Source organism: Rhinolophus sinicus, linkage group LG01, assembly GCF_036562045.2.
Source record: "Rhinolophus sinicus isolate RSC01 linkage group LG01, ASM3656204v1, whole genome shotgun sequence".
NCBI classification, from domain to species: domain Eukaryota; kingdom Metazoa; phylum Chordata; class Mammalia; order Chiroptera; family Rhinolophidae; genus Rhinolophus; species Rhinolophus sinicus.
The window spans coordinates 207,700,694-207,727,383 of record NC_133751.1 but is presented as its reverse complement, the minus strand read 5'-3'; the positions used below and the strand labels follow the sequence as shown (position 1 = coordinate 207,727,383).

The 26,690-nt window shown below is 51.8% G+C and overlaps 1 protein-coding gene across 3 annotated transcripts in view; it reads right to left on the bottom strand.

The window, feature by feature from the left end:
• The window catches only part of TWIST2 (twist family bHLH transcription factor 2), a 45,282-nt gene extending 19,000 nt beyond the window's left edge, over positions 1-26,282 (bottom strand). Inside the window, exons 1-2 of one of the 3 annotated variants that reach the window (XM_019711658.2) lie at positions 25,592-26,281; positions 13,567-15,151 (exon numbers count right to left, since the gene is read on the bottom strand). In XM_019711658.2, coding sequence (XP_019567217.1) covers positions 25,627-26,109 — 483 coding nt within the window. In that variant the 5' untranslated portion in view covers positions 26,110-26,281 and the 3' untranslated portion in view covers positions 13,567-15,151; positions 25,592-25,626. Of the gene's footprint in view, positions 1-13,566; positions 15,152-15,717; positions 17,435-25,591 lie in introns of those variants that run through there. The other 2 variants (XM_074316000.1, XM_019711657.2) reach the window with 2 other exon arrangements.
• Between the last annotated feature and the right edge of the window lie 408 nt (positions 26,283-26,690).

Genomic DNA, 26,690 nt, shown 5'->3' with positions numbered 1-26,690 from the left:
GGACAGACAGTCCATGAGGACGGCTTCAGAGGGCGGAGGAAACCATCCCCAGCCCCGCCCTCATTGCAGAACTGGACCCTTACAGACGGCGCTCTCTTCCAAGGCACCTCCAACCCCACATGCTCAATAACAGAGCAGGAAATGGAGGTCCGGAAACGCAACAGCCTTGCTCATGTCCCCAGAAGAATTAGTAGAAAAATAGAAGCTGCAGGGAAAGCATCGTCTAAGAAATGTTCACATCCTTCTCGCCCCAAAGCACTCTGACCCTGAGTCCCTCTGGGGCCACGCCAACCAGAGGTTGTCCAGCCCTGTTTGAACACCCTTGGGGTTCAAGGTGTCAGGATGGGTGACGGTTTGCACTTGGGCTGGCTCTGACCGACAAACATGCCCCGCGCACCATCTCAGGTTCTGTTCCTGGGTCCACACCAGCCAAGCAGCCCCAATGCACTTGGCCCATTGTCCATGAGGGAAGGATGCCAGGTGCTGCTGGCAAACCCGGCAGAGCTCAGATGCTGGTCACCCAAAGTCTGGCTCTCCCCTGAGCCTTGCCCACCCTGGGCACACGTCGCCTGGGTCTGCCTGTCCCTTGGCTGTTGTCACTGCTGCCCTGGCTCCAAGCAGCCAGCACAGCCCCAGATTCCTGCAGAGCTCCTCAGAAGGCACCCCTCTGTTTTGTTAAAAGAAGCTTTGTTCTCAGAGAACTCTTATAATTGAGTTATCACTTCATTGTGCTTGAGCAGATATGCTCCCAGTCAGTACCCTCCCCATGGAACAAAATGAACCTGTGAGTTACAAACTAATTTGCTCCTTTCAAGGAGTTTTCCTCATGAATTTAAGTGTTTTTACAGATCATTAGCTCCATGGTCAGAGGCCCGAGCAGGGAGGAAGCTGAACTGAACTGTCGGTGGCTTCTGCCACAGAAGATGACCAGAGTTGAGGCCAAGTGGCTCTGAAATTATAATAACATGAGTCAACAGTAACCCAGATTGAATTCGCACATGCTCCTGAGTGCTGGCTGCTGGCGGCCTGGGCACCACGAGTGGCACAGTGAAGGGTGTGCAGCCTCTGCATTTCTGCTCAGCCTGCAGCTCAGAAGTGGAAAAAAGCGCTCATCTGTTCTCCAGCTGCCCTCGTACTGAACGGTCCCAGGGTCCTGTTAATGCAGGTGGGCAGTAGGGACGGCTAGAGACAGGCCTAGGGCCTCCATGCCCTCCGGGGCACACAGAGCTGGTAAGCTCATCAAGAGAGTGCCGTCCTCATGGGCTTGGGGGTCCTGGGCTGCTGCTGGGGGAGGGAGGAAAACTCTGAAGCTTGGTGTGTGAACGGGACTCAGAGCCAGGGGGCCTGGACTTAAATCCTGACTTGCTGTGTGTCCCCTGAGGAAGAATGTGTGTGTGCGTGTGTGAGTGTGAGTGTGAGTGTGTGTGTGTGTGTGTGTGTGTGTGTGGCAGAGAGACACACAGAGGGGGCGGGGGAGGCAGAGGGAGAGAGAGGCCAACACCTTAGACGCCGAGTTGCTGTGAGCCCAACTCACATGGATGAAAAGTCCAGGCAAATGGTGGGAGTAGGGCACCTCCCCCACCCCCGGCCCCTGCAATGCCCAGTGCTCCCATCAGCAGGCTGAGAGGATCCCCAGAAAGCATTTCCTTACATAAATATTTAGGGGTGCAGAATCCCCTCTGGAACTCGCAGAGGACTGAGAACAATGGTGACACTCAAGTCCCAGGTGCTGAATGGAACTGAACTAAGACAGGGAGCAGAGAGCTCACTGCTCAGAAAGTTAGCCCAGCGCAGCCAGCTCGGGACATGGGACCCAGCCCGGACACGGGACCCAGCCTGGGGCACAGGGCTCAGCCCAGGTAGGAGCCTGCCAGGAATTCCCCCGCAGCTGGGGATGTTGGTGCCTGTGCCTGGCCTGGTGAGGGCATGAATTAATGAATAAATGAGTGAATGAATTTATGGGAAGGGGGGACCCCAAGGAACACGGAGATAAAGGGGGCACTAACTGCTCTGCACAGCTCCCCCGTCAGAGAACACAGACTCTCTCAGGCAGGGCTCACGGGAGAGAGGAGGTACCACAGAGTCCATTGGTCTTGCCAGTGGGCCCAGTGCTCGTTTAACCAGTAACAGCCGTGCCCCTTTCTTCCCACACCCCGCCATGTTGGTGGCCCCCAGCCTCTGTCCAAGGTCCTTCTCTGCCCACAGGACGTACTCCTGCACCAGAGACTTCACTCCCTCCCCTGGGGCCCTGAGTCACCCAATCTTTATCTCCGAGGAGGAGACCTCTTGGCCATGAGCAGGCCCTCCACGAACAAGAGCCACATAAGAGCCCACCACTGCTCCTCCTCTGCGGGGAGCAGCCTCTGCCTGCCCATCTGCCCCCGAAGCCCTTCCTGACCCCTGCTCGGGGGCAGCCCATCAGAGTCAGAGGGAGTGATTTTCAGCACAGGCCTCCCTAGCTGGGCATGTTGGATGGGGAGGGGTAGCAGGGCAGAGAGGAAAACTCCAGGAGTGATTCTAATGCAGCCCCACAAGAGAGCAGAGCATGGGAGCACGGCACAGGAGGGGGTGTGTGTGTGCATGTGTGCACTCGTGTGTGCATGTGTGTGGTGTGCATGTGTGTATGCATGTGTGTGCTGTGTGCAGGCACGTGTGTATGTGCACATATGTGTACTCTGTGTGCACACTGTGCATGCTGGACAGGATGATCGTATGATGCAGCGTCTAACGTGACCCGCTTCTGAGAGTGAAAGGGACGCTGTTGACAACCAGCTTGGAGAATAGAAATAAACCCGCAGTCCTAGGCATCTGCAGGGACAGTCACCTTATTAACCGGGCATCCACTTCTGACGCTCCGCCCTCCACCCCAACTCAGACCCCTGACTGCTGGTCTCACGGGGAGTGCACTAACTCCACTCTCCAAGGTGCTCAGGTCCAGGGGAGACAAGGGCAGGCCCCCGCCCGGGGGTGGGGAGTGGGGGTTGGGCACAGATTGTGTGTCACCAGGACGGCCCCCTTCCTGCCTTTTGTGCCCGCAATTCCTTCTCTGCGAAAAGCACATTGCGACTTGATGTTCTACAGCCCTTCTAGCTGATTACATGCCCTCACTTGAAGTGTTTAACAGGCGAATTCTTACTGCAGCCTCCAACATTATCATTTACACGCAACATTAAAAAAGCAAAGTGGGCCCCTCGCAGTGGTCTGCGATAAGGAGAGAGTACATTGACTTGGCAGCTGAAAGCTCAGACCCCCACACTGCCAGGCCAGCACCCTTTTCTCCCCACTGAACTTGCCTGCACAGCCACAGCCAGCGACGGGCCTATGTGTAACACTGAAGCTGCACAGTTGCAATGGGCTTTTCATCCTGTGTCATCTCCTGAAGGCACAGACTCCACAGTACACTGGGGACGACACTTCACCTGGGAAAGAGATGGAGCCGGTGGTGCTGCAACCTGCACTGTGTCCAGGTCGGTTTACAGTTCATAGTTTTGGACTGCAATTTAACCCCAGACTAAAACATTGAGGAAAAAGTGAAGTGTTAGCACTCGTAACTCTGGAAGGCAAGAGCGGGCTGTCTCCAGGTGTTCCAGGTGGGCTCTGATAGAGGGACATGTCCTGATTCCCATGGATGGCAAAGAGATCCAGGCACCACTACTGAATTGCTGGTTCATGGACCAGGGAGGGAGCAGCCGGGCAGGACGTCCCCACTCCTGGGAACTGTTCCCTTAACCTGTTCCCAGGTAGGACAGCTCTTCCTGAGCTCTCTATGGTTCCATTCTGTTTTCTTCTAGTCTCAACCTGCCCCAGTGATATATGTCCTGGAGTCTGGAAACCCTGTGGCAGCCCCAGCCCACCCTCCTCACGTGTCCCTGTCATACGTTTCTTGGACATGTCTGCTGTCTTCATCTCCCATGTGTAACTGATAATAATTTTGTTCACTTAAAAATTGTATTAACTGTATGAATTAATTTGGGAAAGAAATGGCACGTTCACAACAATATTGTATGTTTCCGAACAGCCTCATAGTGGTAAGTAGAGCTTCTCACCAAACAAATGTTCTGGTGGATTCCCCAGCTAAGACAGGTTTCTTCTTAAAAGGCCCCACGTTTCTTGTTAAGAACATGTGAGGTGTTATGTATAACTTTTGGTGGCTGGCATCTTTCTGTTTCATTATGTGATCAGTTGGTTATTACTTGTGTGTATGAGGGTGTTTTTTAAAAATTATCTTCACTTAGTAATTGGCCTCCTTTCTAAATGGTTTCATTAGTTCTGATGGTTTTGAATGGATTTCTTTTTTTGGTGGTGGGGGGGGCAGGGTCCTCGGCAGACAACTCTTATCCCCACATAACCATATTTTTATCTTTCTGCTTTCTCCAGTCCTGTCTCAATTTCACTTTCTTGTTTTATAGAATCATTTAACAAGTTCAAAGCAACGTGACAACATAATGTCAGACTCTCTTGACTTTCATACAAATGACTTCACCATCACGTCGACATTTGAAATAGATAGTCTCATGGAGGTGAAGAAGAATCTTTTTATTGTGGCTTTTGGAAATTTTAAATACCAAAAAAACAAGATGTTAATATCAGATCTATACGAAATTTTCTCAAATGCATTTTCAGCATCTAATGATTTGTTATATTTATTTTCTGTTTTGATGGTAGACTTGCTGAACTGCATAATTCAGGAGGAGATTATGAATAATTTTAATGCTTTTGGCATATTCCCAGAGTGTGTCAAAACCCTGGCAAAGATACCTGAATGTCATCAAGAAATTTCCCTTATCGTCCATAAAAACACTTCCCTGTTATGTGTCTTATTCTTCAGAAACATTACTGAATTTATTTTTCTTATAGTTTACTTAGAATTTTATCTAAATTCCTAATGAGATGGGTCTGTTTTTGTTTGTTTGTGTTTGCTCTGTGACGGGTTTCGGCAGTGTGGTTATCACAGTCCTCTCAGGTTTGCTTTTTTCTGACCGAGCTTCATTATGGGAGGGACTGTCCCCAACGGGAGAAAGGGGGTTTCCTGAGTCTCCAGGGGAAGCGGACACACCAGGCTGCCTAATTACTGTCCCAACAGTCCTTGAAAGAAGAAAGGAGTCTCCAGACAGAAGACACTTCGAGCCTGACGTCTCTTTGGGAGCAACTCACGAAACACATGACAGTCATTTTTTCCGAGGCTTTGCTCTTCCCAATTTTGAAATTCTTATGAGTAAGGACAGTTAGGAGCCACTGGGAGTCCCTCTCGAGTGCCTGACTGGATTTCTGTCTGGTGAGGGCTCGCTGCTACTGCATCTCCTGAGGGGCCACTGGTCACCCTCCTGCAGGGCAGAGGCAGGGTCAAGCTACAGGCCGTAAGTGGCCACAACTGGATCCCGGCCTCCGGGTACCCACCTCCAGCCCTGCCAGAAGGGAAAGCCCCACAAGAAATGGACTCTCTGGTCTCTTGCATATTTTTCTCTATTTCATCAGAATCTTCTGAAGTAAACCTCGCTCAGCGCCTAACTGCACAATGCTAGGGGTCCTCACCAAGCTCTGAGAGGCAACCTTTCCATCTATTTATTGATTTGTTTTTGGTCTCTGGGGACGGGGAGAAATCTGCAGAGACCTGTGACCCCCAGAAGCTGGGTGGAGTGACTAACACCAGGGGAATTTGTCTGCCCTGATTTACGGGGTTCCCATGAGCGCGGTCAGGGAGCTGAAGTTCACGGCGTTTTCTTGGCTCCCATCTCTTCCTAATGGCCAGCTCCTTGCAAGCTAATCTATTTCAAGGTGATGTGCTGTTCTGCAGTTTCCTAACAAACCACCACCGCAGCCACAGGAAAAACAGAGCAACAGGATGCGACTCTCGTTAGAAGACGTGGCTGTGCCACAGATCACAGACTCCGTTTTCTCTTCTTTGCTCTCTGGGGTCACTGGTGTCCCCATGGAGGAGGTCCCAGGAGGAACAGGAAGGAGTCTGCTCAGTGGGTCTCACTGTCGGGAGTCCGGGAGGTGGCCTTCCTGTCCTGGGCTAGACCTGCAGCTGGACCTTCCCTCTCGTGTCATCAGGGCTCCTCAAAAGGCCCGTGTCCTCCATGTCCCACCACAAAGACACTATAGCCTGAGACAGTGACAACCGCCAGTGACAGCCTCCAGATGGCCCGTCTCCCCAGCCAGGTTCTGACGACTTGAGTCGAAGCATTTAAGAGACGGAAAGCCAATGAACATATTTCTTATTTTCTGCATTGTTTGCTGATTCTTCTGGTAGAGAAAACAAACCCATGCGGCCGTCCTTCACTCATTTTTCTTTCTTCCTGCATATTCCATACCAAGCCATCAACTGACCGTACGTGAGGACAAAAGTTCAGCCTCTTCTTGTGGCAGCACAGGGTCTCACAGCGTCTCCTCGGCCTGCACCTTCCATTTTCCCCATTCATCGCCAAAGAAGAACATTAAATGACTAAATCAGACATTTGAAGTCCCCATAACGTGAAACTAAAGAGGAATCCTGCGTGTGCAGTTAAGTGAAGCAGGAAAGTTGAGACTTTTCAGCAAATTAGGTTTCCGTTTTCTGGACTCAGTAACACACAGGGATTTAACGAAAGCGTCTGGGCAGCTGTGTCCCCCAAGTTGTTGTGTCTCCCTGGGAAAGCGGTGATCACTAAGGCCCTGAGTTCCCAGCCTCGGTCCACAGTTCCTCGGGCCCCTAATTTGGGAAGACGGTCCCGACCCATCACCACCCTGCCTCAGGCCCTGTGTCTCCCAGTCGAGTCCCACACTTCTCCACGACAGGGCCCGCCTCTCAGCTCGGTCTCGTCGTAGGTCAGTAAGTGAATCACTGCTCTTTCTTGAAGAAATAGGAACCAGCAAGTTTCCAGCACAATTCTGAGCTGCTGCATAGAGTCCCCATTTCCAAGCAGGGTTTGGGGCCAGGGCTTTGGGAGAGGAGAAGCCCACGCTCCCACGTTCTCCCAAACACATTTCATTAGTTAGTTTTTGACGTTGAGATGTTCCAGAACATTCCTTACAGGCTCACTTATCAAATCTTTCAAAGACAAATGTGACTTTGGGTCATTTCGCTCTGTCCTCCCCTGACAGAGTGGCTTAGCTGGACAGTGGGCTGTGTTTGGGGGATGTGCACGTGTGTCTGTCCTGTCCCCTCCTGTGCCACCCGCACCCCACCCCCTGGGCACTCGCACACCCCACACTTACTGTCCCCTCCATTCCTGGCACAGGCCTGCCACCACTCCACCGTGGCAGGGCCCCCTCACTCCATCTAGCTCTCCACTCAGGAGTGGCCTCTCCAGCCCTAAGTGGCCACCATGACACCAGCCCCTGTCATTCCCCATCCTCTGTCCCTGTCTGCTTTGTGTCCTTCCTGGCACCATGACTGCGGCCCGGGTGCCTGCTTCTCGGTGTTTCCCGTCTGCTGTCCCCTCCCCACCCAGGGCACGTGCCATGGTGGGGGGACCCGTCTCTGTCCTCACTGAACCCCACTCTGCAACGTGGAGCCCAGCACACAGGAGGTGCTCCCCGAACACTCATCGAGTGCGGGACCAAATCCACTGCAGTGCCATGCCTTTGGGTGGCCTTGCCAACATGTCCGGGAGACGACTCCATCTCTGTGTGTGCAAACCACTGATATGTGGTATGAGGCCTGGCTGCTTGCATATCTGTCCCCCTGGCTGGATGGCGAATCCACCGGAGAAAACAAATCGTGTCACCGTTAGGTCTCCGGCACCGAGCGTAAGGACTGCAGTCAGCCAGAGCTCCATCCGTGTGTGCACAACACAAAGCACGGGCTCTGCAAGAACAGCTCCGTTGCGGAACCCCATGGATGTCCGCCACCTCCAGGTGTGCCACCTACAAATGGGAAACACCCGCCACCTGTCCTGCAAGCTGTCCAGGTGGCAGAAGGTGAATGGGCCTCTACAGGGTTCGGCCCACCTGCGAGGCCCACCTGTCCCTAGGCACGTGTTATTCTATAATTCACAGTTCCGAAAACATCCAAAGACACATATCTGTATCCAATTAATAGACAAGCCCATTTCTTAGAAAAGAAAGAGCATCGCCCTCCCCACCATAGGACTAGCCAACAGTCACTAACCAAATACAGGAAGACACTCAAGGGCTCCAATTTCTGCAGGGTTTGGACTCAGCCCTCTCTTTGAAATGTGAGAACATCACTCCCCCTTAGAAGGGGTTGGAAGCCCCCACATCCCCAGGGCTGTGCACCTGAGGCCACCCCCTGATCCGTCAGGCCCCCCAAGTTGGCCTGGCCCTACACCTCCTCCTCCCTCTCACTGATCTCTCTCCTTCCCCTCCCCACCTCTCTCTCTCCACCCCTTTCTTCTGCAGAGAGCAGTTTAGGGGCTGTGTTTGCTCCCCTCCTGCACACTGCCACTGGCTTCCAGAACGGAAAGGCCCTGCTGAGATGAGGCTGACACTGTTCACAGCAAGCGCAGGATCCCCAAGTTGCCACGCGTGCCCCCTCGGAAGGCAGCCAGGCGATCACAGATCTCAGACACGTTTTCCTGTCACAGAGAGTGTGCTTTTGTCCCAGACACGCCTAAGCTCTGCGCGCGTAGGGAAGCCGGGGGTCCCGAGCCCGCGTGTCTGCTCCGTACCAACACGCCCTCTGCACACACCTCACACATGGTTGGGGCCTGGGCCAGGAGGAAGTGCACGTGACCAAGACGTGGTACCAAAGGTGCTCTGAGGACAATGGACAGTCACATGTGCCTGGACACAGCTACAGCAACAGGGCCACCAAAAATGCCACAGGCACCCCACTCTGGAGGGGACTGGGGGGGAAGGGGTGGTCCACGGTGGGCGCACTCACAGGACAGCAGCACAGGGCAGAGGTCGGTGCTGCAGGGGGATAAGCACTGGCATTTGCTCTTTCACACCCCCTCCCGTTTTTATAGAGCTCTTCTCTGTGCCAGGCCCCCTGCAGGTGCTGGGCACAGTGTGGAAGGGACAGACCCACCCACACCTTGTGGCGCTCACCGGGGAGGGTGGCCAGGCCTCAGCGCTGCTGCTCAGCCAGCGGGACCTGGGGCAGCGCCAGGGTGTGGATGGAGAAAGGAGCCGGTCCTCGGCAGGGCCCAGGCAAAGCCAACACTGCGGGTACGTTACCCATATCATTCCATCAACCACTTCAGTGACTGGATGAGATCTGTGACTTACAAAGGTGCCCATGGTGACAACGAGAAGAATGGCCTGAACAGCGATGATATATGACTGCTCACCAATCAGAACGGCCCAAATCTGGACCCTAATGACACGGCGTGCTGGCGAGGACGGGGACAGCGGGCGTCTCAGTCATCGCGGGTGGGGATGCAGGTGGCACAGCTCCTTGGGAAGACAGTCTGGGGGGTTCTTACAAAACCAACACACTCACCCTAGGACTCAGCAATGCCTCTCTGGGGCATTTGCCCAAAGGAGAGGAAAACGTACGGCACGCAACACCTGCCTACAGATGTTTACGGCAGCTGTTTTCATTACGGCCCAAACTTGGAAGCAGCCGAGAAACCCGCGGTAGGTGATGGGCATGTACCTGAGGTCCATCCAGACAACAGGACATTGTCAGCACTCAAAAGAGATGAGCCTGGAAGCCATGAAGAGACATGGGGGAAACGTAAATGCATGTTGCCGAGTGAAAGAAGCCATCCACACTGCTTGATTCCAACTACATGACATTCTGGAAAAGGCAACACTACGGAGACGGTAAGAACATCAATGGTTTCCAGGAGTTAGAGGTGGGGGAGGGATGAGTAAGGGGTAGCACAGAGGACTCTTAGGAAGTTAAACCGCTCTGTGTGAAACCAGGAGGTGGACACATGTCATTATCCATTTGTCCAGACCCACAGGACGACACTAAGAGTGACCTGAATGGACCCTGTGAACTCTGGGTGATGATACCACGTCAGTGTGGGTGCACCACGTACTCTACACTGGGATGCAGACAGTGGGGGAGGCTGTGGGGGCAGGAGGATACGGGAAATCTCTGCACTTCCCCTCAATTTTGCTATGAATCTTAAAGTGCTCCAAAAACGTAAAGTCTTAATTTAAAATATAAATAAAAAATGTACGAAGAATGAACCACAGCTCTGAGATACAGGCCGAGCCCAGAGGCAGGGGGCCCCATCAGCCCCCAAGCCTATGTGGAGAGAGAGCCAGGACACGGTCCTTCATTGGGGATCGTACATGTCACACACCGGCGCTGTGTGGACAGTGGGGAGTGTTGCTTTCTGATCGAGAGCAGTAAATCTGCTTATTTATTTCTAGCACACATTTAAAAGCTAGTGAGGGTTCTCTGGGTCAGGGGAATGCATTTCTAAAAACGCAGCAGGAAAACAAGCTCCAAACCAGCAGACTCTAAATGCTACCTAACCCCAGGTTCGCCTCCCCCTGGGCCCTCTACATTCAAAGGCTTAATCTGTGGGCACGAGGGTGGGTCAGCAGAGCCCAGAGATGCCCAGGAGGGTAACCTAGGGGGGAGGGCTTTACTCTGCTCGTTTCTGGCTCTGGGGCTGTTGTTTCTAGGCTGAATCTGGGGGGCCTGACTGCTGAATCCTGACAACACACTTGGGGTGGAGGGGGGAAAGGTCAGCCCCACCTGGTGGGTGAACTGGCGGGGCCACACCTGCAAGCAGTGGGCAGGGGCGTAGGAAATGCCCAGGCGCCCGGCAGGCACCAGGCCCACCTCTGGCTCTCCCCAGGGATATGCCCTGTGCGTTTGGGGATCACTAACTCTGACTCAGCTCTCTCCACCATGGCAATCTCATTTGTTAGCCAGTCTGCTGAAGGCATGGGCTGCTTTCTCTGCCAGCTGGACCCCCTTAGCTGAGCTACCGCAGCCCCTCAGTTTCCCCATCTGGGAAATGGGAGTAAGAGCCCCAGCCTCCTTGGGCCCTTTTCGGAATGAAAATAACTCTACTTGCCAAGTGCTGGGATCAGGAACGGGTTCACAGCCCAAGTCAGCTGTCAGCATTCAGCGCCTCTGCTTGTCCTTCCCCTGCAGCGCAGAGCGGCCTGGTGCCCGCCGGTGTGAGGGGAGACTCGAGGCTGTCACACCACTCTGCAGCCAGGCCTGTGGGCGGGGGGCAGCCCACCGAGCCACCCCGAATCCTGCTCTCACCCAGCTTCCCCCGGTGGGCCTGCCAGAGCCCTTCACCCGTCCTGGTCCCCAGATCCTGAGGCCCCCACGCCTTGCACTCTGGACCTCACACAGGGTCCCAAGGAGAGGAAACCCTGAGGACCCCGTTTCTTAGAGCACAGGGGCTCAGACAGGGGAGACTGCTATGGGGTTGTACCTGACAGGCATTTCCGACAGGCTGGGTTGTAGGGCATGGGGTGGGCTCCTTGTGTGCCCATGACGGCCAGGACAGGTGGACCCCAGGACAGGTGGACCCCGGGGCAGGTGGACTCCGGGGCAGGTGGGCTCAGGGTCAGGTGGACCCCAGGGCAGGTGGACCCAGGGCAAGTGGACCCAGGGGCAAGTGGACCCAGGGGCAGATGGACCCTGGCCTAGAGTCTCTGCAGAGCAGCCAAGGCCTGCAACACACCCATGAGCCTTCCCAGCCTTGCTGTACCCAGAGGGCACCAGCCTCTCATTCCCTGGTCCCGCCCGGTCTTGGTCCTGGTCTGGGTCCCGACCGCCTGTGCCCAGGCTGAGCCTCAGGAACTGGGAGCTGCCTCCTGCCCAGGAGTCCTGGCGTCCCATTCAAGCCTCCCTGCTCTGTTTATCTGCAGCCAGAAGACAAAACGCCACGGCTCTGAGTCACCCCTGCTCCCCAGTCTGATTCATACAGGAGGCCCATGTGGGGAGTAACCCACCATTAACCTCTTGGTTTCTTTACGTCTCTACAGCAAGAGGCAGCTGTGGTTCTGGATTGAGAATTCACGAACAGCTCAGCCCAGTGTGTTCCTGGGTGTGACACAGAGGAGACAGGACCTGGGGAAGGTGTGGGCCCAGGGCTTTCCCTCCTGGAAACTTCAGCCACTCACCCAGCACTGATGGAAACTTACAAATATTTCAGTCATCTTTCTGAAAAGGATTTGGTCATCTGGCAAGTGTGGTCCCAGAATTTGCCAGAAGAATGCATCCTAGTGCAGCCCAGGGTGTGACAGAAGACAGGCCTAGTGCAAAGATACGCCTAAGAGTCTAAAAGGAAATGTGAAACTCAGAGCCTGGGGCTCTGCCTGCGGACATAGGTTTGTCTCTGCCCCAGGGAGGTGTGGGTGTAATTCAGACATTAGAGGAGGCTGCCAACAGCGGCCTGGTTCTGGAGAACCGGGCCTGCAGGGACGGGGGTGGCAGTGGGGGATGAGAGGTGTCAAGCCACTGGCACCTCCAACTTCTCCTTCAGACCTGAACACTAGCCGTTCACCCCAAAAGGCCAGGAGCCAGTGATTTTTATCCATTCCCAAAGGCGGAGAGGGATCTTTCTTTCTCCTCCTGCCAGCCTGGGTCAGTGGAAGAGTTGAGTTCACTGTATTTTCTCCACTTGCTCCACAAACCTGAAGCAGTTGATGATGAAGAGACCCCCAAATACACAGACCGAATAAGAACATAAAGACAAATGAGGCCGCTGAAACCGGGGGGTGGGGGTGACCCCAGGGGACGGAGAATGAGGTAATTCCCGTAGAAAAGCACTGTGCACAGTTACGTCTGCGCAGTAAGGTGGAAAGCGGAAGCACACACAGCCCAGGGCAAGCCCGCCAGGGAGCCAGGCCCGGCCCGGGGGGACACACTCTGGGCAAACATGATCCCACATCACAGGCATGTGTGAAAACAATGGACGGGATCCTGAATGAGGACTGCAGACATTAGGCAAAAACACAGAGGGTGCCAAAAAAATGTATACACATTTTAAGAAAAGAAAACTGCATTAAAATTGTAATACTCAATATATACCGATAACAAAAGATGAGTATAAGTTACGTTGGACTTCTGCAAAGACAAGAGGTGCTCAAAGTGGTTCCCATCAGCGTCCAGACACTTCTGATTACGGCGAACTACTGCTTGAGCAACGCTGACCAAAGTGTCCACTTGTACACATTCTTTTGGCACCCTCGGTGTATCATATCATGTGAGGCCACTTCCTTGTATTACTTCAGTAATAACCAAAGTTGTGACATTGAATAAAGGTTCCATGAAGGCATTTCTGGAGGGGGGGGGCGCGGGGGGGGAGGGGAAGCCTTGCAAGAGCACTGCTTTACTGCTGTGGTTCTGGGGTGAGCGTAACCAGAGTCTAGAGGAAGAGATGGTTGCCATGACCCCCGACCCTACCTTTGAAACACACTGGCTTGTTATCTCAAATTGCAACGGTCACACACGCATTTGCAGAAAATTCGGAAAATAAAGAAAAGCAGTAACAAAGAAAGGAAAATCTTTCATTTACAATTTGGTCTGGAGACATTCCCTCCTCACTCTCTAGACACGCACACCCATGCAAGCACACACATTTTCACATTTGGGGTTTTCAGCCTGGGATCACGTGATCTGTTCCACTGTGTAACCATTCCCTGAGCATTATTAAATGTTTACGACACAAAATTTGCTGACTGCATAGCTAGTGTTCCAGTAGGTGGATGGACCACAATTTATTCAAGCCACTTCCCACAATATTTCAAATGTTTCGCCAATATTAGCAAAGCTAGTGTGAATTTCTTGTTGCTGGGCAGATCTGCCATTATTCACACAAGATAATTCCTGAAAATGGACTCGCTCAAAGGGTATTTCCTAGTTTTAAACCTTTTCTCACCTATCAGAGTCTCTTTAGAAAGATGTTACCATGTCCCGGCTTGCTGGCAGGGCTAAGACAGCCTGGTTCTCCACACCTTCCTCAATACTGGGCTTCTCTCTATAGTTTCCCAATTTAATAAACAATAGTCTCCTCCCGTTTTGTTTTTTGATTTCTCAATTATCATTGAAGTTCAACACCTTTTATGTATTTTGGGGCCATCTGAATTTCTTCTTTGGTCAGTTCATATATTTTGCCCTTATTTTCTACCGGGTAACTGTCTTTTTTCTTTTGAATTTTTAAGGGTTCTTTGTCTAGGTAAGAGTATTGACGCAATGTAACACAGATTGTAAGTCCTTCCGGGTTCATTTACAATTTTGATTATCAGAGCTTTTTGGTGCATGGAAGTTCAAGTTTTTAATGCAGTCAGAGTTAGTCTTTTTCTTTCCAACTTGTCCTTGCTGTAGCTCCAACGACCAGCTTTGGGAACCAAAGGCTGTGAAGGGACAATAGTCCATGTCACTGTGGTCCATTGGGCTGTGTGGGACAGTAACCCAGGCATCCCTCTGCGTTCCATCCTTGGTGGGGCCACACACTGTAGATGACCCCTGCTGGACGGGGCCCTGGGACCTCAATGGGGCAAAACCAAGGCATCTGCTGGGATTCACCAGGAAACCTGGGTTTCTATTAGCTCTGGTGCCAGCTGTTTTAAGGGAGGAGGTGAGTGGGGGACTACGGTCATACCCACGCCCAACCAGCTTCAGAGACGTGAGAAGGATGGGGGTGGGGGGCACTGTGCCCCCAGGGGTGCCAACTTAGCTCATGTCACGTGGATGACATTTCTGGAGACGAGTTGGACAAAGGGCTGTCGTGATGGGAATGCTGGTCCCAGGGTCCCGGGCACGCAGTGGTGGACATGGATGCTTTGTCCCCTGGGAAAGCTCTGCTGGGCTGCAAATGTGAACAAGGGGCTAATGAATCAAAGTGTGTCTGCTCTGCAGCTGCAGGGGGACCAGCGGCAGTGATGGATGGATGGGGATCTGAGATGAGACGAGATGAGTCTGGCTTGTGGGGGAGTCCTGTTCCCATCAGGTGGACTGCACACCTTAACGAGGGGAGCGGCCTGCAACCAGCGTCCTGCCCTTCTGTCTCCCTCTGGAGCCCTCTCAGCAGCTGTGGGAGTCTGTCCCCCTCCCTGGTGGGTGTCTTTGCCGGGACCAGGGGACCAGGAGCGGGCACAGCAGCAACCAGTGCCCCTTTGTCTTCGGCACTCGCCCTTCCCAGTCAGATTCTTTGGGATTTCTTCTGAGTCCTCCTGGGCCCTTCTGGCTGGATTCCCAAAACAAACATCCATGAGCCCGCTGCACTCTCTGGGGTCTCAGTGCTGGCTGCACAACACCACGTGGCTGACGGTGCTTTAGGAAGAAACAGAGCTGAATCATGGCTGAGGAAACACCGGGCCAGTCCCTCTCCTGCCTTTCCCTCTTGTCTGGGTCCCCAGGACACAGTGGCTCAGGAAACATGTGAAAGGTTAACAGATGGGTGGGGAGTGGGGGAAGTAGAGAAAAAGAACAAAGGGGAGAAAACCACCCACTTGCCCTGATCTGTGTCACCCTCCTCCCAGGAGTGTCCCCCTCTGGGGGACAGTGCCAGTCACGCTGCCCACTCACTGTACTTTGTTCTGTTCCCAGGACCAGACAGGGAGGGATTTGCTTAGAAGAGTGGCCCAGAGCCAGAGGCCCCACTTTCCAGGGATTATCGGGTCCCTGGTGGAGGCCTCAATCCTTCGAGGGCCTCTGAGCCTGGGAAGCAGCCTGAACCGGTCTGGCTTCAGGGAGCCCATGGCTGACCATCCTCATGCCCGCCCCCCACCACCGAGGTGGGAAAGCTGATGCTCATCTGATGGGCTGAATGCAGCAGTGAGGAAACAGGCCGTTCCCTCCCGTCCCCAGCCCCCCAAAGGGTGTAAACTCAGTCTATCGGGGACAGGCTTCATAGGTGCCATCAGGTGCCATCAGGTGCCATTGCGTGCCCCTAAAACCAGAGGGGGCAAAATAAACAGTGTGCTATCAGAGTTGTTTGGGGAACTTTTTTTTTTTTTTAATGACTGCATTAGGAAAGGGATTTCGAAAGGAAAATGCTTTTAGACAAGCACGGCTTGACTAGATGAAAATCATCTGATAAGCGCTGAGTCATGTGGGTAAACTGGAGATCATCTCTGGAAAGTGGAGAAAAGTTGAAGGTTTATAATAAATACTTCCACCCCCAAGGCCTATCGGTTACCAGAGAGGCCCATGGGCTGAGTCACAGGATTTGGGTTTTGGTGGTAAAATACCCATAATGTACAATTTATCATTTTCAAGTACACAATTCAGGGGAATTAAATCACACTGTTGTGCAAACATCATCCCTATCTAGTTCCAGGACTTTTTCATCGCCCCAAACAGAAATCCTATATCCATGAAGCAATCATGTCCCCTCCCAGCCCTGGTCCCTGGCAACCACGGACTGACTTTGGCCTACGCTGGGTATGTCAGTTAAATGCAATCATACAATACTTGGTCTTTTGTGTCTGAGGCCTTTAACTTAGCACAATGATCGCAAGGTCACAAAGGAATCAGAACTTCACCCTTCTCATGGCCGAGTGACACTCCACCGTACGGCTACTCGGCGACCCCTTATCCATTCCTCAGCTGATGGACATCGTGTCAGTGCCCCATTTAGCGACTGTGAACAGCGGACAGGTGTGCCAACACCTGCTTTCAATTCAGTGGGGTATACACCTGGAGGGAGTGCCTGGCCTCCACTGGCTCAGGATTTTCGTAACTGGAGGGCTGGCAGAAACTCTCCATCACTTTCCAGGTCAGGAAACCGAATCCCAGAGAGGCTGTGCCTTCCTGAAGGCCACACACAGTTATAGGACCAAGAGCAGAAAAATGTTGTCCGCTCCGTGTTCCACTTCAGTGAAGTCTCGTTGGGGACGTGGATCCCCAGGCACAAGACAACGGGTTTCACCTGGTAGATGAACTTGGGGACCTAGCCTGCTCCTATGAAGGCAACAGCCTTTGGTTTCTGTCTAATTAAAATTTCCCCAAAGAGAAAAATGCCCTGTCAGAGGGCCTTCCTGGGGGCGAGAGTGACATGTGATTTATTCTGGAAACAACGACTTCAGTCAACTGCAAAGTCCCTGCTGGAGAGCCACACTGCGAGGTGACGTCAGGGGCACTCGCGGCCGGCAGAACTCACGGACTGGCCCCCGGAGTGACGACCCCAGGAGAAGAAAGCGGAGGGCGCACCCCGATGGCGCCTGCATCGCCTTCTGTCTCCTCACTTCACCTTCCTTTTCCTGGTTAGAGAAGTGAGATTATGTGATCAGTGTTCTACGGCAGTTGCCGTAACTTTCAGAAACGTACACCTCAAGCCAATGGTCCAAGAGCGAGGTTCAGGACGCTGCACGTGACACGCTTCTGAGGGAGGAGCCAGGAGGACGACGGGCGTCACCTGCAAAAGGGACGTTTCATCACCGGTCCAGGAGTCCGCCCGCTGCGCACGCAGAACGGCGCTGTGCAAGGTGGGCTTCTCTCAGCGAAGCCAGGCTCGCAGCTCCCCCTGCAGACCTCGGGGTGGCGCCATCTCCAGGAAGTCGGCCGTCTTCAGAGGAGCAGACGTGTACCCGGACTGCAGGGCTCTATCTACGGCTATGAAATCCAGGAGGAGGAAATAAATGCGGAGTTATCACTTCCTTTCATTAACCTTGGCAAACGCTGGGCTCCCGCTCAGACAACAGGCAGCGTGACCTGAAGGGGGGATGGCGAGCAGCTCCGAGGCCCTCCCGCCTGGAGGTCCAGGGAAGCACCAGGGGTGGAGCCAGCAGGGTCCTGCCTCTTGCTCCCCTCATGTCACTCAGGGCCCCACCCCTGTGGGGGGGTGACCACCCTGCTCTTAGGGATCTGTTTTCTCTGGTACCTGAAGCACCCAGTGCTGTGGCAGGGGCCGCCTCTGGGCCGCCTCTGATGCCCCTCTCAGGGCGCTGTGGACACCTGGGAACAAACAGGAGGCGAAGGACTGTAGGTCCCTGGTAAGCCGCTGTGGCCCATGTGGCCTCTGCCTGGGGCCTTACTATGGCAGCATTAAGGTGGCCCTGTGGGACTTTTACAAAATGTCATTTTTCTGGGAAGGCAGGCAGGGGCTTGTTTGGATAAGCCACTGTCCTCCAGGTTTCTGAGGGACAGAAGGGAGAGGCGATGGGCCTGCAGCAGGCAGCAGAGCCTCGCACACGCCACGCACAAGCCTGGGTCCTTCCGTCCTCTTCTTAAGGGGACACGACCCCCTCACTGCCCCACTCATTGCGAAATTCTCCACATATCTCTTCTCCTGTCCAAATCCTCATTTTCTCTTTTCATTTGTCATTCCTGAAAAAGTTACCTTTTTCATAATATGAATTATAAATGACAGATTAATATTTACAGTCGCTGGAGACACACACAGAGATTAAATTGCTTGGCAGTGAAATTCTATGGCCTTGTTCATTTGTGAAATGTAATAAACCAAAAATGGATATAGCATAATAACGATATTTGAAATGAGCAGATAAAAACATCACAGTCCTTGCTTTTTGCTGATTGTTTAAAAGAATCTCTGTATCTTCAAAAAACATAGTCTTAAAGTAAGTTTTAGAACTGGCAATAATGTAACATCTGGCAAAAGAGCCTTATGTTAATTTTGCCTGTGAAAACCTCACTGTGGTCTTTGTCACCCCTTTATTACACAACTACGCACGAGGGACCTCGAGATAAGCACCGTGTGTGTGGAGAGCTGCCCAGGCCTACTGAAGACACCGACGCCAGCCCTGGATGCACCGCTGGGAGTCACCACGGTCCCCATGCCGTTTGGGGGCAACCAAAGCAGGTCATTTGCACAAGAGAAATCAACAAAAACAACACATCAGGTTTCCTATCCAATTGGGGCACTTTTGTTCTGGTATCAACGGAACGATTTTCTTAGAAAACAGTCATGGGAGCCAACGAGGAAGCATGAGCCACCAGGCACACAGGTGGGGAGGGTCTGGCCGCACACCTAATCCTGAGCTGCCCTGACACGCTCGGCTCCGAGAACGCCAATGGCTTGTACTCTGCCCCTGTGTGATGGAGCTATTTCTGGGTGTTGCATTCATCCTTTATTACTTAGTATAATAGGAAGCCTTACATGGATTTCAGTTAATAATAATAATGAGATGAGACCTTGGTGAAAGAATATCCACAAGAGTAGATGCGAGGCCTAGGGTGTAGGGAGAGTGACTGGAAAAGAAAGGCTCGCCAGACAGAAACAACACACAAAGGGTCAGGTCTTTCTCCCTTAGGTTCCCACCTACACACACAGATACCACGAAAGGGAGGGAAATCGGTTGGCTGGGTGTATTCTGAAGGGTTAGAATCATTAGGACCCAATAGTATGTAGTATGCAATTTAGAATGATGTAAATTCGGGAAAATGAATCTTCAGTGAAGACGTTGGTCATCAGTCAAACCCAATTGTGTGAAGAGACATGATGCTGTGTGAGAAACAAAAGAACACCTCTTCCTCCCTCGTTTCCTTTCCAATTTGCGGTCATTAACTGAAGTCCATTTCCCAAAGAGACGGGTAAGTACTTTACTGTATCCTTCTCGAGGGATTCTCATTAAGAATGGGACTTTGAGATCACACAACCTTTCTGGACGTGACCGGTAACTGTACAGGTCTTGCTGGCCCTGCAGGCTAGCTCGCTTGCCTGGTGATTCCTCTGCCGAGTTTAAAGTTGTCGAGGTAACAGGCCCCTTCGCACCCCCACTCACCTAGGGCACGTGGCTTTGACTTCCGATCCCTCTGCACCCCTGCAAAGCAAAGCTACTGAAAGCACTGAGATGAACAGAAGGAATTGTGACGCACCCTTTATCTCTAGATCTCTTACAGTGTTCAAGTAGGGACCACAGAGAAATGCACGGGCAGCTGCCACACTGCCAGGCCCCGGCCTGCGCTTGCTTTTACAGGCTGCCCCTCCTGGAGCCCCCACTTGTCTCTGGAGCAGGCAACAGTCTCTTGAGGCTCCCCAGAAGAGGGACATACTCATAGAGAATTGAACAGAAAGGCTAGCGTGGAGCTCAACTGGTACGGCACAGAAGGACAGCAACGACAACCTAAGTTGGGGCATGTGTTCTCCACGGGCAGGCAAAGGTCCGACTCCTGTCCCTGGAAGCGCGAGGAGAACCCGCCCTCAGCACTGCTGAGCGAGCTGCTCTGCCTGACGCTCTGGACGGGCTCTGGCTGTGACCACACCACAAACCTCAGCCATGCGGCTGGGGGTTGACGTTTGGTCGCCATCAAAGGGTTAATAAAAATCAACGTTTTTGCCCAATTTTTTCCTATCAGTCACACACAGATCTTCACGGCCAGAAAAACAAATGTGAACTCGCCACCAAATTAAGCAGTGAGAAACAGACAACATAACTAAATTGACAATTTCCGCCCCCAAAATGCCGATGGCTACTTTTTTTAAAGGGTGCATGTGAGCTTAAGAAGAAAGAGTATTTTCCAGAATAACTGAATTTGATAACTGAAAGTTCAGATCCATCCCTGTCTGTCATTTAATTGCTGGAGAAACTCTGAACTACAGGAGGGAGGGATGTGCCCAGTTTTAACAGCACTGCTGTTAGGATCTGAGAAGTAAAATCACAATTCCACAGAAGACGCCACGAGGAGCTAGTCGTCTAACTGTTCCCTGGTCAAATAACAGAGGAAAATGATATTATGGTAGAGCACTGCGCAATAACTAAGAATCTCAGTAGACAGCACGCACTCAGCTCTCCCAGCCACGGACTCTCTTACACGGAATCACAGAGTTACGTTATTCTGAACAATCCAGTTGCATTCATCCTTTATTACTTAGACAATACAGTAAGACAACGCAAGATAATACAGGTATTCGAAGCATATAAAGCGCTGTTTTGATTCAAAATAACTCTATTTTCAACTAAGCACTACAAAACTCTCTCATGTCAGAATAAAGGTACATGCTAGCTTTTCCAGTGTCTAACTCAGGTCTCCTTGCTAGCATGACAACCGTTAGAACTCACTGAAGAAAAATCCCACGGTATGTTTTTCACATCAGTATGAAAATCACATCGTTAATGTCGCTGCCTCTCATTTGAAAACAAACATAAAATTAAGGCACATTGAATGTACCTAAATTGCATTCAAAGATTTACTGCTGAACCAAAACACAAAATATGTTCCTAGGACAAACAAATATTAATTTCAAATGACCATCACTGAGGTTAGGATTTGATATCTCCCCACCACCACCACCCCCAGCATCTCCCTCTAACTGGCTATAGCTCTAAATACTAAAACTTGAATCTCTCCACTCCTTGGTGAATAATTTTTATAAATTATTAGCTTTAGAAGTGTGTGTGTGTGATATAAGTCAATATAGACTTAGTATCCTAAAAGCAAATGTTGTGTCAGTTTCAAGTAAAAATTTCCTAAAGAAAAAATATTTTATTTATTAGTATAGGAATAATTGTATTGATTGATATATCTCCTCTCAGATTTCCGGAATTCTACTCTCTAAGAACTGTAAGGAATAGCCTCTAATTAATTACATATTGGAAATATGTTGCGATTCCTCACATCCTGAAAAGAAGTGCAACAATGCAAATGACATCAAGAAAAAATAGATTTTTGCTCAACACATATTTTTAGTTTATTATTCTGAGATACGGCATAATAATTCCTTATATAATTTGCTCATTTGAATATAGACAAAATTTGAATTCTTGTGGAGTAACCTTTTGTTTTAAGATAATTGCTGATTAACATGAAGCTGTAAGGAATAACACAGAGAGATTCCTTACACTCTTCCTTCACCTTCCCCCGACGGTAACATCTTGTAAAACAGCAACGATATCACAACCAGGAAACTGACATTGTTGCCATCGCCAGACCTCATTCTGATGCCTCCAGTTCTCATGCACTGCGTGTGTGCGTGCGTGTGCATGTGTGTGTGCATGTGTGTGTGCGTGTGTGTGTGTTCGGTTCTATACAATTCTACTACATGCGTAGACTCAGGTGACCACATGGAAAAGGAGCTGTGTAGTTTTGTTTTCCGTGTTCCATCTGGGCTTTACTTTGAATGCACCCAGGTCTGTATCTCTTAGGTTCTATTTCTTCTTTATGGCTTTCTGTTTCTTGGCTACAGTAACATGTTCATCTCTTCTTTGAATTTTATTGCCTCGTTCGTGAACTCCTTGCTAGTGGAGAGCTTTGTCTTTGGTTTGCGTTTTTGCGGCACATTTATCCTTTCCCAGGGAAAGACACAAATATAAACAGACATTCCAGTGTGCCTTCACGGGGTTTTTAAAGACACCAGTGAGAATAGATTAATATAAATACTAAGCTTAAAAACTGTCAGAAAAGTTCAGCCTTTAAAATTGGCTTATTAAAATATTTGTTTTTTTAAAGCCCAGATTTAAACTAAAGTTATGAGTTATCATGCTCTGTCACACAGAGGTTACTGTATGATCTTTTTGCCAGGCAAAAGGAATCTGGCATCTGCGCGCCTCTGCAGAATACAGTGCAATAAGGATGATGGAAACTGAGTTCTTTCAGGCTCAAGACTTGCATGAAAATAGTACCGTTTTCAGAAAAGCTCAGTAACGTACTATATTTCCAACGCCCTCCAACAGCCACTCTCAGAGCCCCCTGGCTCCAGCCCTCACTCAGGTCACTTGTCTTTCTGTGAGGTTGAGAGAATAGTTACTGATGTTTAAGGGAACAATATCCGCGGCACGGAGGTCAACCCCAACGTGGATCTTACCGATTTTATAACAAAACAGTGGTCATAATTCAGGGACCTCGGTCTTTCACCCCACTTCTTCTGACCAATCAAAAGCCCTGTTGACATTCTGCATTTCCGTTCTACACAGGTTGTTAATTGGGCTTTTTTTTGAGACCAGCTAGCATTCTGAATAGAGAACTTAACACACACCTCCAAGAAGTAAGTGTGCAGGAGGGAGGAAAGGGCTTACACACACTGGATGGTGAGAGCATTGTCCTTCTCTGTTCTCCAAAGTAACTACAAGATCTCAGAAGGAAAAAAAAAAACCCCACTGGTTTGTTGTGCATGGTGACCTACTGACAATCTGTGCGTAGTTTGCAGAAGTTAGAGAAGATGTTTTCTTTAACCACAAAGCAGACAAAAAGGGGGAAATGTCCGATAAGTAATGGTCACCTGCCCTCACCCTCCAAGCCCGTGCCTCTGAGCCTGCTCCTGAGCCTCCGGCATTTAATGAAAACCTGAAAACTCCTTGGAGATTCTTTAATTAGATGAACCCAGCTGATTGTCCAAAGATCCCTGATTTACCGCTTACCTGTGTTTTTAAATAACAGGCCAAAGAAGAAAGTCAGGATAAATAGCAGCACCATTTCCTGGGTTTCTCTTTGTATCAAGGGACAATTTAGGCTTTTTATTGTTGCTGCTGTTTGTACAGACACAGCTTTTTCTCCACATACCCGAAAACATCTCACATTTACTGTGAGGTCTAGAGATTCTTTGCTGAAACATATAACTCATGTTTCTTTAAAAGGTTACAAATAAATAACAAATGTCACCTAGCAACATTTTCGGGAAATGAAACCAATGCCGACTGTACTTATAGAGAGATTAATGGAATACAAAGTGTTTGCCTAATATGCCTGATAAGTAAAAAAAAAACAAGGTGCGTCCAGAATCATTGGTGTATCTACTACTCCCATGTCACCCTTCTCTTCCTGGGGAGGATGGGTATCTATCTGCCTAAAGAAACGGGGTTTTTTTTGGAACTAGTTGGTTATGTTCAAGTACATAAAACTAAAAATAAATGGGCCCCCATATAGATCATTTGCTCTCCAGTTGAATGTGTTAGCTGTTACATTTTAAAGATTTTCCCAAACAAACTCTTAACACATCATTTATTTATTACAGGTACTGCCTTTTATTTTATATAAACCTTCATTGTGACCTATGTCTGATTCTCTAAGTTTTAGGCATGCAGTTATTTTGTAATGAATTTTAAGTGATCCTACTAAATTTTGCATTAAGGTATATCTCCTGGTACTTGTTTTCAATAATTTCCTGGAGGAAAATCTTACTGATAATTCTGTTGACATTTTCCTTAAACAAAGCTATACGCGTATGTTTTTAAAAGACGACATTCCTCATCTGTTTGTTCTTGTTTCAGATGGGCTGTAAACGATGGGCGGTATAAAAGGGTGAATGGAATTGACTAATGGAAGCTCATAATTTAGGCAGCAAAACCCAGAATTAATGTATTACCCCACTGCAGCATTTCAGTACTCAGCCAACCCAAACTCTCTTTCCTAGAGAAATATGTGATGGGGACACTTTCCATCTGTTTTTGACAAAGATCAGGGAAGATTCCCATAAGTTATTCTCTGCTGAAATTGTTTGTTAAAGACCTATAAGACGATCATTACTTTAAAGGGTTATTTCTTCAAAGACTTTTCAGTGGCACTGAAAATTAAAAAAAATGAAATCCACCTGTGCTAAATCAGCTTTTCGTGGGCACAGCGAAACCATGTGCAGATATTAGGGAACCACATAAAATAAGAAATAGATATGGTTGGGAGAATGGGCGGCTTCATGCTCCTGGTTAATCTAAATTCCTTCTGTGCGAAGCAGAGACTTTTATAAAAAAAAATAATACTAATAAAGAAATTTTTTTAAAGTAAGGTGAGCAAGAAACTAAAACACACTGAATAGGAAGGATTTTACCCCCACGCCAGGTAAATCTTGCACCTTCCATTGCCCGCGAGAGCCACTAGCCCCACAGTCTTCTGGAAAGGACGGCGCTCCGCACTTACAGCTGACTAAAGGGGCTTCCAAGGTGTCTGGTGAACAGGCGCCGGTGCAGACGCCGCCAGCACTCTTCCAGGGAGAACCCAACTTCCAGTGGTCTAGGCAGCTGTGTCCCTTTTGCCTGCTCCTGCTCAAGGCTGGCCTGCACCGGCTCCCATTCCTCCCAAACTTGTTTCCCAGCCTGGACCCCTGGCGCTCCCCTGCGGGGCTGGACGCCGCCGGGTCGCAGACTCTCCAGGTTCAAGGCTGGGACCAGAGGCTCCCAGCTCCAAGGTTCGCTCCACCTGCCTGCGGGCAGCCAGAGTCACCAGCCGTGGTGTCTGCCCTGGCCTCAGCCGGGAGATCTGCGCACATCAGCCTCGGACATGTCCCCTGCGCTCCGGGCGCGGTCGCGGGCTGCACTGGCCCTGGAGCCGCCAGCGCTGGGCCGTGTCCTCCCGCCCTCCCCGCCGGTGCGCACCTCTGAACCCACCAAGCCGGCCGAGGCTCAGGCTGGGACGCCCTGCACGAGCTGCCGGGGAGAGCTACTGTAGGTGTTCGCATCCCGAGAAGAGGGCGAAGCCACTGCCCGCACGACCCGGCTGGGACAGCTTCCCCGGCGGCCAGCGCTCTGAGGGATGCAAAGGGCAGCTGGTCCCCATCTCTCTGCCTCCGGCCAGCCCCAAGCGGTTCTTCTGAGGTTCATCCCTCCGACAGTCACCACAGACCCGCACACGGCACCAAGGATGAAAAACGCGACTGTCGCCAGTCCGCCCATTCCCGACTGACACTCTGCATGGACGCTGGCAAAAGGCTCCAGGGGCGTCCCTGGGACATGGGAGCTGCCCAGCCGGCCCCATCTGCTGCGAGGAGGAAAGAGCACCCCATCTAAGCCGCCGCTGCCCGCGGGGCCTCCACGCGGAGGGACGCGCAGGCCCTGCCGCCCGTCCCCGTGGCGGAGGGCGCCCGTCGCGCGCAGTACCTACCCTGGCGCGCCGGTCCGGACGTGGGTGGCGCGGCGCTAGTGCGAAGCGGACATGGACCACGCGCCCTCCATGCGCCACACGGAGAAGGCGTAGCTGAGGCGCTCGTGGGCCACGTAGCTGCAGCTGGTCATCTTATTGTCCATCTCGTCGCTCTGCAGGACCTGGTAGAGGAAGTCTATGTACCTGGCGGCCAGCTTCAGCGTCTGGATCTTGCTGAGCTTGTCGGAGGGCAGCGTGGGGATGATCTTGCGCAGCGCGGCGAAGGCCTCGTTGAGCGACTGGGTGCGCTGGCGCTCGCGCACGTTGGCCAGGATGCGCTGGCTCTGCAGCTCCTCGAAGGACTGCGCGCTCGGGCTGCCCTTCTTGCCGCGCTTGCCGGGGGTCGGGCTGCCATCTTCGCTCGACTTCTTGCTGTAGCGCCGCTTCCGGCCGAAACGCTTGGGCTGCCGCTCGAGCTCCTCCTCGCTGGTGCCCAGGCTGTCCACGGGGGACACGGGCGAGCTGGAGCCCTCCTCCATGGCGCCCGCCCGGCGCGCGTGGGGCTCGGGGCGCCGGGCGCCGAGCGCACGCCCCTGGCCAAGCCCGCGGTCACCGAGCGCACGCTCTCCGAGTTGTTCGAAAGGCTCTGATTTCAAGGCCGGCTTGTGCAAAACCGAGGTCTCTGGGAGAGGAAGTTATTCTAACTTTTTTGGAAACTCTAGCCGGGCTGGGTTGCTAAATAGTTGTCAGGAGCAAGGGCGGCGCGCTGATTGGCCGCCGCCACCGGGGGCCGGACAAGTTCTGGGGCCATCGCCGGCCGCCCCCGCCCCCCGGCGCGGCACTTTCAGTTTTGCCTCCCCCTTCGGCCCTGGCCGCGGCTGGCACCCCGGAGGCCTGGCTCCTTGCGTGCCGCCCGCGCCTCCACCCCGGGTTCTGGCCCCTCTCTGGCCGCCCCGCGCCCTGCGCTCAGCAGACCGTGTTTTGTCTGCTCTTTAGCGTGGAGATCGGGCCCCGCCCGACTGCGTGATCTCTCCCGGGGCGCGAGGGGCGCGGGTGGTGAGTCTTACCCTCGATACACTCCCAGGAGGTGAGGACGCCGCTGCGGGGAGTCCCGGGGGCT